Source organism: Eptatretus burgeri, chromosome 7 (genome assembly GCF_056783735.1).
Source record: "Eptatretus burgeri isolate ZD-2024b chromosome 7, Ebu_testis_v1, whole genome shotgun sequence".
Lineage (NCBI taxonomy): Eukaryota > Metazoa > Chordata > Myxini > Myxiniformes > Myxinidae > Eptatretus > Eptatretus burgeri.
Genome location: NC_140967.1, coordinates 84,428,491 through 84,446,313, shown reverse-complemented (window position 1 = coordinate 84,446,313; position 17,823 = coordinate 84,428,491). Strand labels below are relative to the sequence as shown.

Genomic DNA, 17,823 nt, shown 5'->3' with positions numbered 1-17,823 from the left:
ACTCCCTCCACAAACCTCCAGAATGAGACAAGAGGCCGGCAAGCTTCACCTGCCGGCCTGTTTTTGCTACAGCAGCCTGTTCCAGCCTTGCCATGCCTTGTCTGCCTGCCTCTGCCTTGACCCATGCATGCTAGCCCTTGTGGTTGCATTTGCCCCTGTTCCATCCATTACCATGTGCGCCAGGATCATCGCGAAAGTTGCAGGGACTGCCCTGCAGGCAGCGCCGCCGACCATTGTGTTTGCTTGCGTCGGTGTCCATTCAGTATTCTGCAGGGACTGCCCTGCAGGCAGCTACACCACGGGACTGCGTTGAGCAGCCCGTGCACCGTGTGTTCCATCCATCCATCCATCCGCTCATTTTTTGTGTTTGCTTGCGTCGGTGCCCATCCGGTGTTCTGCAGGGACCGCCCTGCAGGCAGCCGCACACGGGGCTGCATTGGTGCAGTCCGTGCACCGTTTGTGTTCATACCTGAATGTGTTTCATGAGCCAGAGACTGCATTTGGGCAGCCTGGCTCCCTGCTTCAAAAATGGCCTGTGGGATGGCGCACAGCCGCCGGGTTGGGGTGAGTTGCCTTCAGCAGCTGAAGAAACAAACAAAAAGAAGGAAGAACGTACCAGAAGGGGGCCGTTTTGAACACGGCCCCGAAGACGTCTTGCCTGCAAGCTGCTGAGCACTCACCCACCTGAAAAACCGTTGACATTGCTATGTGCTTCTTTCCCACAGAGTCCATCAGTCCTGAGCCATGGTTTAGTGTAACATTTTTAGGTTAAGGTTAAGGTAAATTGTAAATGAGTTTGCTCCCCCTGCATGTTTGTCGTAGCGCCGGCAATTGTAGTTAAGTCATCTGTATGAGTGAGTTTGTTTAGTTAGTGACACAGCCCGTAGGTTATTTACTTTTGGGACACGGATACACCAAATGTCGCACTCAGAGATCCAAAGGTAAATCATACTAGGGGAAACCTTACACATGAAGGCACATGAAAATTTGACAACTCGGGACGAGTCTGTAAAAAGGGGAGGGGGTCGTGTTGCGGTTGTGGAAATTCACAGAACACCATTCAGGTTCCGTGAAGATCAGTTATGTCGATAAGTGTGTGTCCAGATAGATTTCCCCACCGATGTCTAACGGGATTTATTCGTGAGCCGGGCTGTGCAATCTTGAGGTAGTATTATTCTTTTCTATCTTTATTTTGAACAACATAACCTCACCACCTTCTCCACAACCGCCAACATCTTTTTCAAACAAACAACGACACCTCAACAACCACGCCATCCCCACCACAGCGCCACCTCCACCACCACAACAGCATCTCAGCAACTCCCGCCCCGATAACCCTCAGAACGGGTAAACAGAAATGACGGTTGGGCAACAACAACAGAGCCAAGCCGGACTCTCCTGGAATTCCCCCCCCCCACTCTGCATGCCGGGAAGGGCGGGGCGAACACCCAGAGCGATAAAAAGGCGCGTGTCGACGCCAAGTGAGTTGTCGTTGGCGGTTGTGAGAGAATTGGGGAGGACATCGGTGGAATCGGTGTGGAGAGCGGGAGCAGTTGGTTAGAGTTGGTCGAGTCGGAGCCAGAGAGGAGTCGCCAGCCGGTTCGCCGTTGGAGGCACCGTTTGAAGGCGTTGTTGAAGTCGAGACGAGTTCGGGCAGAGACATCGAGGGTCGCCCAGCGAGTCACCAAGAGGGTGGCAGGTAGCCTGCTCGGTCTCTTAGAGCCTTCCGGTCATCTCGGCTCTGAGCAAATATTAAAGGCTTACGAGCCCGGGTCTTGTTCTTTTCTGGGGTTTTTGCATGGAAGTCTGTGGTGCCTTGTCCGAGAAATAGAATTGTTATAAGTGTACATAATAAATAGACAACGGCTGTAGCTCTTTTTGCTCGTGTCTTGTGCCTTATCCCCATTGCTTCAATGACTGCATACGTGTGAATAAATGTCATTGTTTGAATATTTACCTGCTCGTTGCGTCCCTTCCTCCATTGAGCTGCCGTAATTGCGTTCAGAATAATAGCTGGTTTTTAATAGCCGATAAGATAATCGAGTCCGACGGGGCTTGGCGATATAAACCGCTCGGCAATCGCAAACGGCGCGAGCTGCTTAAAGCGGCTCGTGTCCGTACGGTTCCCGGCGAGGTATAAATCCCGGCATTTCTGTCTGCGTGAATAATTAGGAAAAATCGACAATTCGGCGATCAACCCTGTCGAGCGTGGACAGAAGAGTTGGCTGATTTATGGTGTGGTTAAAAACACACCCGTAGCTGGATTTCGGCGTTGATCCGAAAGCTGCGAGTGGATTGCCATGGTCGGTGGGCGTGTGGCCGCAATTAGCTAAAAGCGGTCGCCCGCACGCCGGGGTGGGTGAGAATCCACAACAATATGTATTTATGTATGTGTATATGTATGTATGTATGTATGTATGTATGTATGTGTGTATATGTATATATATATATATATATATATATATATATATATATATATATATATATATATATGTTTGAGCGCTTTTGACAACTACCACCTGTTAAGGACCTGAAATTCCTGAATCTAATTGCAAAATTCAAGAATTATGAATGCTATTCATGATTATTTCATGTGGATTTTTTTCTGACCTCGACCCTCTTGATTTGACTGTACTTTTAGCATAAATTCCAGCAACGAAACCAGATCCAAACTGTAAATCCATGGGAAGTTCAAAAAACATTAGCAATGATTTGGCATAAAACTTTCAGTTGACCTGAAGGGATATCTGCACACATTATTTGCAAATTTTCTGTTGAGATAGCAACATCTCCAAGACATACTGTATAATTAACTACTCTTTTCCACAAAGAAAGTTCGCAGATGTGTGGAAATGCGCCACAGTTGTCCCGATACCCAAAACCAACCGACATATTTGGAGAGCATAAGATCAATATCCCTCACAGATAATGTTGCCAAGATCATTGAAGCATTCACTGCAAAATGGATGCGACATGATACAACTCCAAAACTTGATGCGCATCAGTTTGGGAACCGCAAATTGCTTTCCACTATGCACTGCCTCATTATCATGGTACATCCTATCTATGTTAATGCAGAATATGCCATATCATTTTCCTTCATCATTTTAATGGACTTTACAAAAGCTTTTGATCAAATTGATCACACAATTGCGATCACAAAGCCTATTGACTTTGGTGTATGTCCCTCTATTATTCCCTGGGTCTGTGATTTCTTGTTCTCCCATTGGCAGTGCGCATGCTATCGTGGAACTCACTCTGATTGGGCATCACTCAACGCAGGAGTCCCTCAAGGAACACGCTTGGGACCCATCATTTTTTTAGCGATGATCAATGACACACTGACATCTGATAAAAGGCATACATTTAAGTATGTAGATGATTTAACACTGGTTGAATGTCTTCAATGACACCAGCTTTCAAATATACAATTACAAGCAAATCACCTTTTGAAATGCTCTCAAAACAATATGAGATTAAACCCTGTAAAATGTGTTAAAATGGATATTTTAATTTATGAGAGATCCCCAAATGAGGCAAGTGTGCACATCAGGAACCATGAGGTCAATAATGAAGTCAAGTGAGCCTTATTAAAAAAACAAATTTCTCAGATTCAAACAATAAAATAATTCTGGCTGCCAAAGCATGTGGCCCATCGGGTTGAAATTTAAAAAGAACATTCCACATATGTACTCGATCATAATGGTGAAGTTTTAAGTTTATTGATGAAGTGGTTCCAGAGAAAACATTATTTAATATTTTCCTTCATTACAAATGGCTGCAAAACCATGTGACCAATTGGGTTGAAATTTAAAGCATATGTTCCGCTTCTCTACGAGATTATAGTTTTGACGTTTCACTTTGATTGATTCAGCACATCCAGTTTAGGTCAGGCATGGGAGTATGGGCCGGGGCAGAGCGTTGCTGCATCCACTTTCCGCCGGTACTCCAGGGGCCTCTGTCTGGCCATCCCCCAGGCAGATGCCTGTCCCATAGCCATCTCCCCGAGAAGTTCATCAACCTGCTGCAACTATGAGGCATGTGGTCGGCCCATTGGCCCCCTCCACTCACTAGTATCCCTCACTGAGATAATTTGGTGAGCAATATCAGCGTCAGGAAAATGAACCACATGTCCATACAGCCACATCTGATGCTCACCGACGATGCAGGAAACAAATCTCATTTGAGTCTCTTTCATGAACTGCTCGTTGGACACAAAGTTCAACCAGCGAAAGCCAAAGATTCTCTGAAGAGACCTGTTACCAAAGGAATTAAGTCTCCATCTCAGATTCTTGGTCAGAGTCCAAGTCTTACATCCGTAAAGCAAGAATGGAAGCACTAAGGACCTGCTGAAGAATCTGACATTCGGTCTCCAACACAGGTTCCGACAATGCTACGCCCCATGATCCAGTGAATTAATCACTCCCCAGGCCCGACCAAGATGTCCATTGACCTCTGGCTCACAGCCAGCAGAGACATGAATACATGAATATCACTGCCAGGATAAGTGAATCTGTCCGTGACCTCAACGTCCTCACCATAAACAGATACAGACAAGATAACAGCACCCAAGATGTTATTGAAAGTCTGGATCTTAGTTTTGACCTAGGAAACCGGTAATCCCAGCAGCTCCGACTCCTCATTCAGCTCCTCGATGGCCCCCAAAAGGATATCCAGGGTCTCCGCAAAGATGACTGCATCATCTGCTAAATCAAGGTCAGAGATCGAGACATTTCCATACGATGCACCGCAGCTTGATCTCTCCGACATCCTTCCCAGGTTCCAGTCCATGCAGAGTGCTGAAAAGTGTGGGGGCCAGTACACACCTGATGAACCCCAATAGCAACTGGAAATAAGTCGAAGATGGCACCACCACATCTCAGTACCAGAGTGCAGTTCAGACATCAGAATGATCAGTTTTGGTGTCACCCCACAAAGACCAAGAATCCTCCAGAGAACCCCGATTTACACATCACGATTCACTGAACCAAACGCTTTGCAGAGGTCAACATAGGCCACAATCAGCCCCTGCCGAAGCTCTCGTCTGCATTCGGTGATGACCTGAAGAGCAAGGATACTGTCAATCGTTGACCTCTTTGGTGTAAAGCCTGACTGCTCTGGGCACTGATGCTCAAGCAGATGGTGGCGAACTCTATGAAGAATTATCCAAGCAAAGACTTTGCCCGGCACCGAGAACAGCATCACCGCTCAGTAGTTGTTGCAGTCCTGGCGATCACCCTTCCCTTTCCAGAAAGGGACAAGGCCCCTCTTCCAGTTAGTTGGGATGATGCCTGTGTTCCAAGCAGAGCAAAGAACTGCATGCAACAACATGAGTACAGCATTTCCACAAGCTTTGAGAAGTTCAACATGGATGTCACAGATCCCAGGAGCTTTACTCAATTTCAGCCGCTTCACCACAGTCTGTGTTTCTACAAACGATGGTGGATCACAGTTCATTGTAGGGTCAGCAATAGGGATAGTAACACCCCTGACATCCAACTCAACAGCTGGTGGATCAGCCTGGTACAGCCGCTTAAAGTAACCGGCCCAGCGGGGCTTCACGTCAGACTCCTCTGTCAAGAAGCCACCACCCTCTGCTCTAACTGCAGTACACCGAGGATGGGCTTGGAGAAACGCAATGCGCCAATTCCCCTGTAAGCAGGACGAGAATCACTTGACCACAGGTGATGCTCTACCCCCTCACAGAATCCTCGCACATAGGCCTCCTTGTCCACCCTCAGTGCACATTCAATTTTACACCTCAACTCCTTGAACAGCTCTGCTCTGCCATTAAGCCTGGCCCTGCGACTCTGGTCAATGGTGTCCAGTGCCCTTTGAGAGACAAAATTCTTCTTCGCTCTCTCGTGAGTTCTAAGACATCCACCGGCAACATCAAGGATGGTGGGCTTGAAGGCATTCCACAACTCTTCTAGATTCCCCAAAGCACCCAGACCCCCCCCCCAAATCCCCAATCAGCCTGTTTGCAAAATCCTCAGCTACCTTTTCATTTTTGAGCATGCCATCATCCAGCCTAGGTAGGGTTGGTACCATTCTCCCAAATTTAAGCTGCAACTTCAGAGTTGCTACAACAAGCCTATGGTCAGTATTGAGTAACTGACCCCTCTGGTGGACCCTGCAGTTCTGGATCATCCCCCAGCCACCATGAACAAGCACATGGTCAATCTCCTTTGCCACATCACCAGCATTGGAATACCAAGTCCAGCGATGAGTCTTTGGGTGCTGAAATCATGAACCAGCCACCCTAAGTCCATGACTTCTTGCAAAGCCAAGAAACTTAATGCTATTCTGGTCCACAGTTCCAGACCCATGGGGACCAACCAACACATGTCTCATGACTATCCCTATCTGTTCCAATCGATGCAATGAAATCCCCAAAGACGAGAAGAGTATCTCGCCTGGGGCAGTGATCAACCACAGACTCAAGCATGGCATAAAATGCGTCCTTCACGGTGAGATCACTCGCCTCAGTTGGAGCATATACAGAAACCAGGGAAATGACAAGCAAGGAGTGACGAATCAGGTCAGGTCAGGTATGGGAGCATGTGCCAGAACAGCACGTCGCTGCGTCCACTTTCCACCGGTACTCCAGGGGCCTCCGTCTGGCCATCCCCCAGGCAGATGCCAGGCCCATGCCCATCTCCTTGAGATGCCGGTCAACCTGCTGCAACCACAAGGCATGTGGATGGCCCATTGGCCTACTCCACTCACGAGACTCCCTCGCTGAGAGAATCCATCTCCCTGAGAAGTTCATCAACCTTCTGCAACCATGAGGAATGTCCTTTGTCCTTAGTCTCATAATATGCTCGTTGACTGATGGTACCTCATTTATCATTGGAGTCAGCTTGTTGGACACAGCTACCCAACTCCTTGGGCATGGTAACCATCAGAGAAACCTGACCAATAGTAGGTGTAACCACCTGCCATGATCTCACCACTATCCGGTCTCTGAACCTCAGAGAGTGCTGCAATACTGATGTTCAAACGCTTGAGCTCAGATGATAACAGAGATAGGTAATCCTCCTCTCTTTGGGATAGGAAGCAGTTCCAGAGGAAACATTATTTAATATTTTCCTTCAATCCAAGATAGCCACCAAACCATGTGACATATCCATTATTCATTATCAAACTGGTACACCCATAGCTTGGGAAACATGTGTGTTAAGCTTCACCTCAATCTGTTAGGCTGTTTCGGAGAAGAAGATTTTTTTTCAGTTTTTAATTTTCAATCCAATATGGCTGACGAACCATGTGACTTATGTCATCATAAATTTATATTCTGCCTCAAATTGTGTTGGGGATCATGCTTGTGAAGTTTCGTGTTAATCGGATAAGGTGCATTTTTCTATCCAAGATGGCTGCCAAACCACGTGACTTGTGACATCATATTTTTTACGTGATATGCAACTATGGCGTTAGATGATTCTTGCAAAGTGTTGCTTCAATCGGTTAAATGGTTCGAGCGAAAACATTATTCAATATTTTTCTTAAATCCAACATGTCTGCCAAACAATGTTGCCTATCAAGGATTCATTAACAAACTTGTATCCCAAATTATTTCAGAAGGTGTGTGTGTGAAGTTTCATGTCAAATTTTCACCTGGATACCACTTCACTGATGATGTCACAGTTAATACCACTGCTACCCTTTGTGAAGATCTTGACAATGAGCTATGTTTCAATTTTTCCCAGAGAGAAGAAGAACAGCAAGCAGTTACAGAGAAGAGACGTCCAACGTTTTTCGTTTTCAAAGATGGTACCCGTACTACATGACCTATCTATCCATCGATTGGGACCATACTCTGTGCAGAGCGTTGGTGCTTCTTAAGCAGTCTCCTTGGCTATTGGGCATAATCCCGGACGGGTCGCCACTCCGCCACAGGATTCCAGCAAGCTCGCACTCATTTTGCCGACTTCGGAAGGATGACAGGCAGAATCAACCCCACCTGGTATTAATTCAACAGCCAAGTGGGATTTGAACTCAGGATCCTTGGAACACAAGCCCACTACCCGAACCATTAACCCCCGTCGACCCCTGGAGACCTTGATTTTTTTTAATGGTGTGAACAAACTTTGATACATCACAGGTGATGAAGGTTGTGATCAAGATTCATCGAAATTGTGTGTGTAGTTTCGGAGAAGAAAGCAGATAATATTTTGGGGAGCAACACCCTTACACTCCCTTCGACCGCAATTTTTGTAATTACATGAACAAGCTTTGTTACATCATGGGTGATGAAGGTTGTTGTCAAGTTTCATCAGAATTGTGTGTATCGTTTCTGAGAAGAAAGCCAATACCTCTTTGGGAGAAGCAATCCCCACCCCTGTAAACTCCCTCCGTATTCCCCCACATACCCCAATTTTTTAATGGTGGGAACAAACTTTGGTACATCACAGGCCATGAAAGTTGGGGTGAAGCTACATCAGAATTCCATCTGTAGTTTCTGAGAAGAAAGCATATACCTATTTTGGGGGGCAACCCCTGTAGACACCCTAAGGGCCCAATTTTTTTAATTGCATGAACAAACTTTGGTAAATACACGATGATGAACGTTGTGTTAAAGTTTCATCAAAACCACATGTGCAGTTTCAGAGAAGGAGTTGTAAGTATTTGTGGATGGACGGATGGATGGACAATGCGCCATCCCGTAAGATACCTGGAATAACATTCCATGTGAGTTAAAAATAGGAAAAATAATAAACAGAAGAAAAACAATAGGTTCCCCAGCCTGAAAGACTTGGTATCCTAATTAATATAAAGCCATATTCTATGGTGTTGCCTTCCCTTCCCCTCTCGCTTCCCTCCTTCCAAATCCTTTCCCCTTTCACAACTCTTCGGTTATCTCCAGGCGATGTTTGTGCCTTTATTTAATTACAACTAGAATGTGTTAAGCACAGAAATCTCTTACACAGAGCCGAATTTCAAAATTTAAACTGCGGAATTGAGCTTAGCAGCAGTTCCGACTGCAAAGAAAAGTGTTCATTTGCGGAAAAAAAGTGTGTGGACATCTTCATGTGGTGTTTAGTACAACAGGGCAAAATTTAAGTGCCATTTCAGCCACACAATTACTTAGAAACCATAGATACAAACACAGCACTTACCTCAGTCTTCTCAGGAAACACTCTTCTCTCCAACTGACACAGGCAAATGGTGCAAACCCAGCTCATGCTCCCTGCTAGTGGGCCAACAAATGTAACACTTGGCGAATTGGTGGTTTATTAAATTTTTCATATTTCACTCCAGATTTTGACAATTATTTCGTCAACAAGATCCGTTTCTCCAATCCGAAATAATATTTTCGATTATTTATTTTAATTAGTCCATGAGGGTGGATTGTGTTTCGAAGGCAAGGCGTTTTTGAATTGGCTGAATAAAAATAGCAGCTAAGACCCCTACGAGGTGAAGTTGGGCTTACCAAAGATGAGCCTTTCATGAAGGTAAGCAATTAATTATCTTCGAAAGGCCTGTTTAAATTTACCCAAATACCCAGCTTTCATTCAAGCCCTCCCTTGGAGTTTCCTTCGTACGCATGCAAAGTTTGGGCCCACTCGGTTTCATGATTTTAGAGTTATGGAGGACACACACACACACACACACACACACACACACACACACACACACACACACACACACACACACACACACACACACACACACACACACACACACACACACACACACCTTTACATACATATATATGCAAATATAAATATACATACAAATATATTCACACTTTGTCGTGCAAGACACTAATACTGCAAAGAGAACGTTCATTCACTGTATTAGATATTAACAAGGAACTGATACTATCGATCCCCCATCTTTTGGGCCGTTTAAGGAAAAAAAAAATATATATATATATATATATTTTTCACAATATGAAAGATAAATCTTGAATGTTTTTGAAATATCGCGGACTCAAGCCAAGTTACCGAGATGGTCGCCATGGCACCAGAATTCAGCCAATCACCGCTGTGATCTAATCAAGTTGAGATAATGTCATGAGGAATCGATATCTACAATATGAAAGCTAAAAATTTCAATGGTTTTGGAAATATCATGTACACAAAAGTACATGGACAGATGATCGGTTGGTCGGTCAGATGTAACTCATTTTAATGTCCCCCATCTCTGACCTTGTCAAAGGGGTAAGGGACAAATATGGTTCAGGTTGTTATAGGGAATTTCTGCAACAAATATTCTCCTTTTGGAGAGTGATTGAAAGGAAAGAGAGTTCTGTTCATGCATATGGTAGTGTGGCTGCTAGGAAGCTATCATTTCTTGGAACCATGATGATGCTACTGATGCTTTGCCCCTATATCAGTACACTGGTACTCATTTTGCTGACCTTGGAAGGATGATAGGCTGAGTGAACCCCACCTCGTGTTAATTCAGCAGCCAACGGGGTTTGAACTCAGGACCCTAAGATCCTAAGCCAGCCACCCTAACCACCAAGCGAACACCAGGGGAAGAAACAGAATAAGTAAAATTATATTCCTGTTAAAAAAAAAAAGAAGTAATTTATGCATTCAATGTGAAATAAAAAATATGAGCTGCAGATCTACTTGGACATATTTTAATCAAGTCAGTTGAGAAATTAAATAATTATGCCCTTGAATGGCAAAATTACACCATTTAATTGTAGCACTCATACTGAACGAAATATTATTCAAAAATATTCACAGCATTTTGGCCTTCCAACTTCTCTTCACAGTGATTGGATTTATATATTCCTTGGCAGAGCACGACAGATGTGCGTGTTAACTGCTTCCACCAAAAATGCCCAAAGATGGCTTACACCCTTCGTATGCATCACCACTTTTGTAAAAAGGTCCCTTAGAGCTGGAGGGAAGGGCTTTGAAATTTTTGAAAGTCTCTGGTGGCATCAATCTGCAATTTTGAGGTTTGGCAGAATTAAAATAGATCATTTGACATCTATTGTAGCCAGATTTACTCGCAGAAGAAATTGCCACGGAAAAGGCATTGCACTGGACTCTGAACCGATATCATTTCACTGAGAATTGTCACTTTACTGTTTGACAAAGTATATCATCATATTGCAAAGCAACCTTCACCGATTTGTCGGTCAGGCCTATTAGCATTGCACGGCATATATTGACATTCGTCAGATGAGAAGAAATTGCATTAATAAAATAAAAAATGAGCATAATCTGAAAATCAGCTCTTGTTTTAAATCATTACCAGAAATAACTCCCAATTCAGCAAAGTAAAATTTGCTGGCAGAAATAACACAGCTATCAGACAAACTCATCTTGCAGACATCTCCCGAGGCAAAGAAATAAATTACTTTCAAGTGTCAAATGCATTATTCTTCCAATGCTGCCTGCATTAGCAGATGGCATTCACAGCAATCATTGTGTATCCATTTGTGTGAAAAAACTAGGATCTCAATCTGATCAAACTTCTCTCCCCTTTTTCTACATACCTCGACCATCCCCCTTTCTTCCTCTTCACACATACTACACAAGTGTTCTACGCACAATGACCACCTTAATCAGGACTTTCAACTTCACTTAGTCTCCGGCAAAGCAATATAATTAAAACAACACGATAGATGATATTTAGCAAAGCCTTTCACAGTGCTGTCCACATAACATTTGAGTTTTATGAATGATGTCACCTTTTGAAGCAAAGAAGTCAATTTGCATTCCAAGTCCAGAAAGTCTGTGACATTCTAGCTTGCAGGAATTTACAGCCCAGCTGACAGCAGCAGAAAATAAATAATAGCGAATGTATTCTTCCAAATAGGAGTGCTATAGCACCCTCGGGGACGGGGGTAGGGGGACGGGAACAGGGGGGGGGGGGGGTGGGGGGTCATGCGATGCAAATCACAATTCAACATGTTTAGCTGCACACAAGCTATGAAACCATTGGGCTGGTTCAGTTATATTGCAGTCAGAATACTTGTTGCCCGTTTCAAAGTGGCTTTTTTCCTGCCACCTACCGCTCTGCTCACCTGTGGGGAATCGCTCGTTGAGTGACCAACCATCCAGTTGCAAGGTTGCATTTCCCCCACTTCGTGAAAACCTCACCACGTGGTATTTGCCATCATTTACCAAGGCTCTGCCCTCTTCCACTGTTATATTATTTGTGCCAACGTTAAAGATGACTGCCACCTTGCCTTCTTCCTGAATGAGAACAGAAAAAAAAATGATGGAGTTAGTGCTGTAGTTGCAAGGCACGGGACCTCTCACATCACTGCAAATAAAATGTTGCATTGACAGCAGCCTATTCAAATCGCCCAATCTCTCATTTCTTATAAATCGAGCTTGATATTTCTAAAACAAGAAAAGGTATCTTAAAAAACAAATATGAAATGTTCCACCTGATGCATATATATGAATTACCCCTTCCTTTATTCACAAATCTTATTCCTGGGAACACTTTATAGGCTCATAAATTCCCTTACTCCAATCAGCACCTACCCCTGAATTGAAAGCAATTTTGTGCAAAACTTCTCGACTGTTGTTAATAAATGATGTTTTGTTATCAACAAAGTATGAGGTTTATTTATAGGTATGTTCATGACCAAATGCAGAAGTTGAAAAGAAGAGAGATTGTTTACTTAAAGTAATTAAAATGTCGACAAAAAAAATAAAGAAAAAGGCGCGAGAAGAACTGTTCGAGCTCAGTGTTGTAAGTGGCAATCTCGTGATTACAAAGGTGAGTGCTAAGTTGCATTAATTGGAGCTGCTATGATCGGCTTCTTGGGTAGGACGTTTCGTAGACTGTGGTACCTTTGGAACATAAAGTCATCTGGCGGATGTGAGTCGCAGTTTAAACCGGTGCATGGTGCATGCAGTCGCAGCTGCTCGGTGTGAGATAATGCCATAGGATTTCAGGATGGCATTCCTGCTTCCCAACAAAAAGAGGCGTCAGCGTGTGGGATAGGAGCGAAAGGTGAGAAACATTTGTGAAATATGAATGGAGGTGGCCAAAATTGGATGATCCAGTCCCACATGTAGAGTGAGTGCTCAGGCATTTTTAGTGCAGAGACTTTTGGTGAACATTGAAAGGTAAAGTCATTGGGGGCGGTGTGGTGTGCACCATATGTTTGGTCATGGGAGGAAAACCATATGCGATGGTGAACTGTGAGATGTGAAAGTATGGTGGAGGCAACTGTCTGAATAGAAAACAGTTTGTTAACAAGATGCTATTTGGGGAAATTGGTTTATGGTTTTTACAGCTGCATTGCATTTCTTCTCTTTCTACATCAAAGGAGATTCAATATTGTTTTTCTTCATAAAAATGGGATGAATGCAATTTTTGAAGAAAAAAAATTCAGAAAGGGAAAGTGAATTTTGCTGCTCATTGGTTTTTGTGTTGCAGCGATAGCTAATCTTGGAATCCATTGGGAACATGTTATTTCTTATGATGAGAAGAATAAAACTGAAGATAATTTAGAAAAAGCTCTACAACATCGGCACTGTGTTGTTGGCTGGCTCAGTGACATCGATAAAGATGGACGAAGAGTTAAAGCTTGGAACCCACCTTCCAGCTGCACCTGACTCCTTACAAGCAGAGGCACCTCTGCTCACACATCCAGCCACCTAATTGCCAAATGTGATGAGGCATACTATGGTTGTTGTGTATTTTACCCTTGGGCCAGTGGGGTGTTTTTGGTGTTAAATGCAAAAGTCATGTGGTGCATATGGTGCATGATTGTACCTTGCTCATTGAGTATAATTTGTATGGGGGTGTATCTCATTCCACCCAACTCCACACACTAATAATTTCAACGGATAAGTCTTGTCAACCACATGTAGTATGCATATGCTGAATACAGAGGATGTTGATAGGGAAGTGAAAGAGTATTATGAAAACAAGGATAGCTTCTGAGAAAGTAAAAAGTATGATACTGGTAGAGAGGCTGACGAGGGACTTGTAAGATTGAGGTTTAGGTGTGCAAAGGGATTCTGAAATTATTTTTAGTTTTTTTTATCGTCTTTGAAGAGGCAATGGAAGCCTATGTGATAGACAGAGGACATGAAAGGGTCAGGGCAGAAGCTAAAGATTCAGGGCAGCAGATTGGTAAGGGAATGGATGCTTCCCAAGTTAAGCCGACAGTTTTTTTATTTTAAAAAGGCAGACAGGAAAAGCTCTGCAAACAAGTGAAAGAATATCAGGTGCAATCAAATGCTGCAGTTATGGCAGAATATCTGAAGAAAGTTTACAGTTTCAGAATCGATTTTGAACTTTAATCATTGGGGAACTTCAATCGTAGGTGAAGCGAAGAGCAGCAGATCTGAAAGAGAGACACATGAATGGTGCATCCTCCTAGTTTAAATGTTCAGTGTTTGTTCATTCATCTCTAATCATGATGTCTCACAAAGTCATGCACGGATTCAGATGAAATTTGGGGGAAAGGTTCAGTGTGTGACAAAGCCAAACTGATTTGATTTTGGTGAAGATCTGGAACCGATCCCGATAATAGAATATTTTAAGGGGAGAGAGAGACAGAGACAGAGACAGAGACAGAGACAGAGACAGAGACAGAGACAGAGACAGAGACAGAGACAGAGACAGAGACAGAGACAGAGACAGAGACAGAGAGAGAGAGAGAGAGAGAGAGAGAGAGAGAGAGAGAGAGAGAGAGAGAGAGAGAGAGAGAGAGAGAGAGAGAGAGAGAGAGAGCCAACAACGATATGTAGTTAAATATTTCAAAAAGTTAGCAGCAGGTTCTGACAAAACTTGGTGGACGAGTTTGGGAGATGACAAGAACAAGCGGATTAACTTTTGGTTAAGGTCCAGATTCAGATCCGGCTTGTCAGTGTGATACAAAACTTAAAATGTTCAGTCTGGCAGAGGTATGCACTTGACTGAGTGCTGTTCGAGTTAATTACTGAAATATTGTGCAATTATACCCAAGCAAATTGTACAGGAAGTAACATCAATACTGGTCAAAACATTCTGGGTAAAATCAATTTGGTCACTAACATAATCACGTGTCCTGTGGAACACACTTGCTCATCATTGTGTTGATCATTATGTTCACCACTAAGTTCCTTGTGAAGGACAACATAAAAGTGCACAGGAGACTGCTCACCGATCAAATGCTCAATATTCCTCACCAAATCACAATATTGAGCAATTGATAAACAATCATGAGCACTAGCAATCAAATGCTGTTGCTCAGAAAACATGAAATGTGTTGAACAGCTAACTTCAGAAAGTTACTAGATTATTTTTTGGGAGAATTGCTGCATTATTACGTGAGATTGTAGAATTTGAATTGGATGACAGTGTTCAAAGTGGAGAAATGATAATTGATTCTCATTTGAAATTAATTGAGGTTAGTGCAAGGTGCGTACCAAAGGACCTCTACTTCATCAGCCATCTAAGAACCTGAGTCTCCATTCAAGACAGGTTGACAACTTCAAAATTTTGACTCATATATCTTCCAGACTTGTCAGCAGATGATTTATTTAAAAAATCTCTTTGCCCACTTAAATAAAATCTGAGTGGCATTAAGTTTCAAATTATGAAAGTATAAAACATGTCCCATCGATTTGGTAGCACCTTGTACCGCCAAGCATAGTCTTTAGGATATGTTCAGTATGTCGCCATTTCAGGACAAGTGTGTACTTGTATCTTATCAGTGGAGTATCTTTAAAAATAGGTGAAACTTCATGAGCTTGCTTCTCTGTACTTTTTGGTTTTCTGGAATAAAAAGTCCTTGCCATCTTTGAACTACCCTCATATTTATTACAGGATGTTGAACTTCTGAAATAATACATGGAAGAAGAGATTATGGGAGATCGAAATATTTTTTCTGATAATGAGGTGAATAACAGAAAGTGTTGTGTGTTTTTTGTTTGTTTGTTAAATTTCAGAGCTCAACTCGAGATTATGAAATGTAAACCGAATCGCACGACTGCAGACACTTACTTGGTGGTGTGCCACAATAACCCCGGAGGCCCCACATCTTTTCTCCCATTCATGTGCAAATACAAGGAAATATAAGGAACTTCAACACAGGAGAAAGCAATGAGACCCATCTTAAGCCTGCACAATGATGTCAACATCTTACCACTCCCCCATCCTCACTACTTCCAGAAACAAAAAATATATAAATGACCATTTTTACAGCCATTTTTCCCTGCTGTGCAGGGGTTTGGCTTTTTATTGAGGCAATGTTTTATGGCCGGATGCCCTTCCTGACGCCAACCCTGGTCGCCTCTTACGACACACAGGGATATGGTACACCTATTCTAACCGGGGCATACACCGGGACCAGTACACTGGCACTCATTTCGCCGACCTCGGAAGGATGACAGGCTGAGTCAACCCCCTGGTGTTAATTCAGCAGCCAACGGGGCTTGAACTCAGGATCCTGGGATCCCAAGCCGCCACCCTAACCACTAAGCCAACACCAGGCTTTACTTCCAGAAACATATCCAACTTAATTTTTGAAAGTGTCCACTGACTCGACTGTCACTATCCTCGAAGAGAGACCATTCCATGCATTCACCACTCTCTGAGTGTAAACCCTCCACCGTACGACTGTCGTAACTCTTCTCTTTTTTTACTCTTAAACTGTGCCTCCTTGTCCTGTCAGTGTCATTCTGCTGAAAAATTATTCTGTACTTATTTTGTCTACACGCTTCATTTTCTTCAACATATATCTCATATCCCATCGTAATTAACTCCTTTCTAATGTATAGAACCCTGTAACTGCTCCTCATAGTTGAGTCCAGCTCGGCCCAGAATCAATCTAGTATCCCGATGTTGAATCCTTCCAATGGCAACAATGTCCTTCCTCAGATGTGATGACTAAAACTGTCCACAACATTCTAGATGAGGACTCATTAAATTCCTGCACAGTGATAACACAATCTCTTGATTTATAATTTACCCCCCCCGATGAATACAACCGAAAATCCTAATACCTTGACCGAATAGTAGGGAAACAAAGGTCTCAAAAGCCGGCTAGTTTTTGAGTTAGCTCCACACCAATTTTCAAGCATACTAAAATGAGGCTGAGAACATGCTATTTCAGAATCTGTGAGCAACTTTTTGATCGGAATTGGTATTTCCATGTTACAGGGGGTTAGGGGGAGGAGAGGGGGTTTTTTTGCGGCTCTGCAGCCCGACTTGAAAAGCGTATTACAAACCAACGGATCATCCCAACAAAGTAAAACTTTTACAGCTTGTGTAGAATAATATACTCGAACCAAGGCGCAGAAACTAAATAGTGTCAATTATACATGAGGTGAGATATGGGGTTAAAGGTCATGTAGGGTTTTCCAAGGATAACTGCCATTCGCATTTCCCATAGTGCCAAGGTTTAGCAGTTATTCCTTCTCCCAGGTGAATTGTTGAAGATATTTACATGTCATATTTATTCTCTCCAAACTTCACTAGAACAGGCTCAATTGTTCCTTCTGTATCCATTTTGTCAACACGAAGCATCCTCTCCTGCCCCCCTTCCCCCCCCCCCCATTGTTTGTCCAAGTCTGCCTCTATTTTGGCCTTCAACTCTGCTGTTGGTGTTTCTCCCCTCTCTCAACTGTTAATTTTGTCCTGTTGGGTCCTGATCCATTCATTGTACTAATTATATCTCTTCCATGAGCCTCGAATATGTATCCAAAAAAATAATAATATTGTTCTCGAGTAATTACACTTATACCAGAACCAAGCGGTTTGACAGGAATCTGTATTTTCTCCCCACAGAGCAGAAACACAATGATTTCCCAATTTGAGGACTCCACATTCTCCAAGGCGATATAATGAGGTGAAGATATGATGACGTCATGTAATGACAGTCACCATAATGTGAGTGAA

General features: G+C 43.3%; 1 protein-coding gene across 33 annotated transcripts in view; it reads right to left on the bottom strand.

The window, feature by feature from the left end:
* Positions 1–17,823, bottom strand: part of LOC147023651 (neurexin-1-like) — a 1,116,838-nt gene that overhangs the window by 180,247 nt on the left and 918,768 nt on the right. For all 33 annotated transcript variants that reach the window (XM_085889296.1, XM_085889311.1, XM_085889305.1 and 30 more), the window contains one exon: positions 11,996–12,167. In XM_085889296.1, coding sequence (XP_085745422.1) covers positions 11,996–12,167 — 172 coding nt within the window. The remainder of the gene's footprint in view (positions 1–11,995; positions 12,168–17,823) is intronic.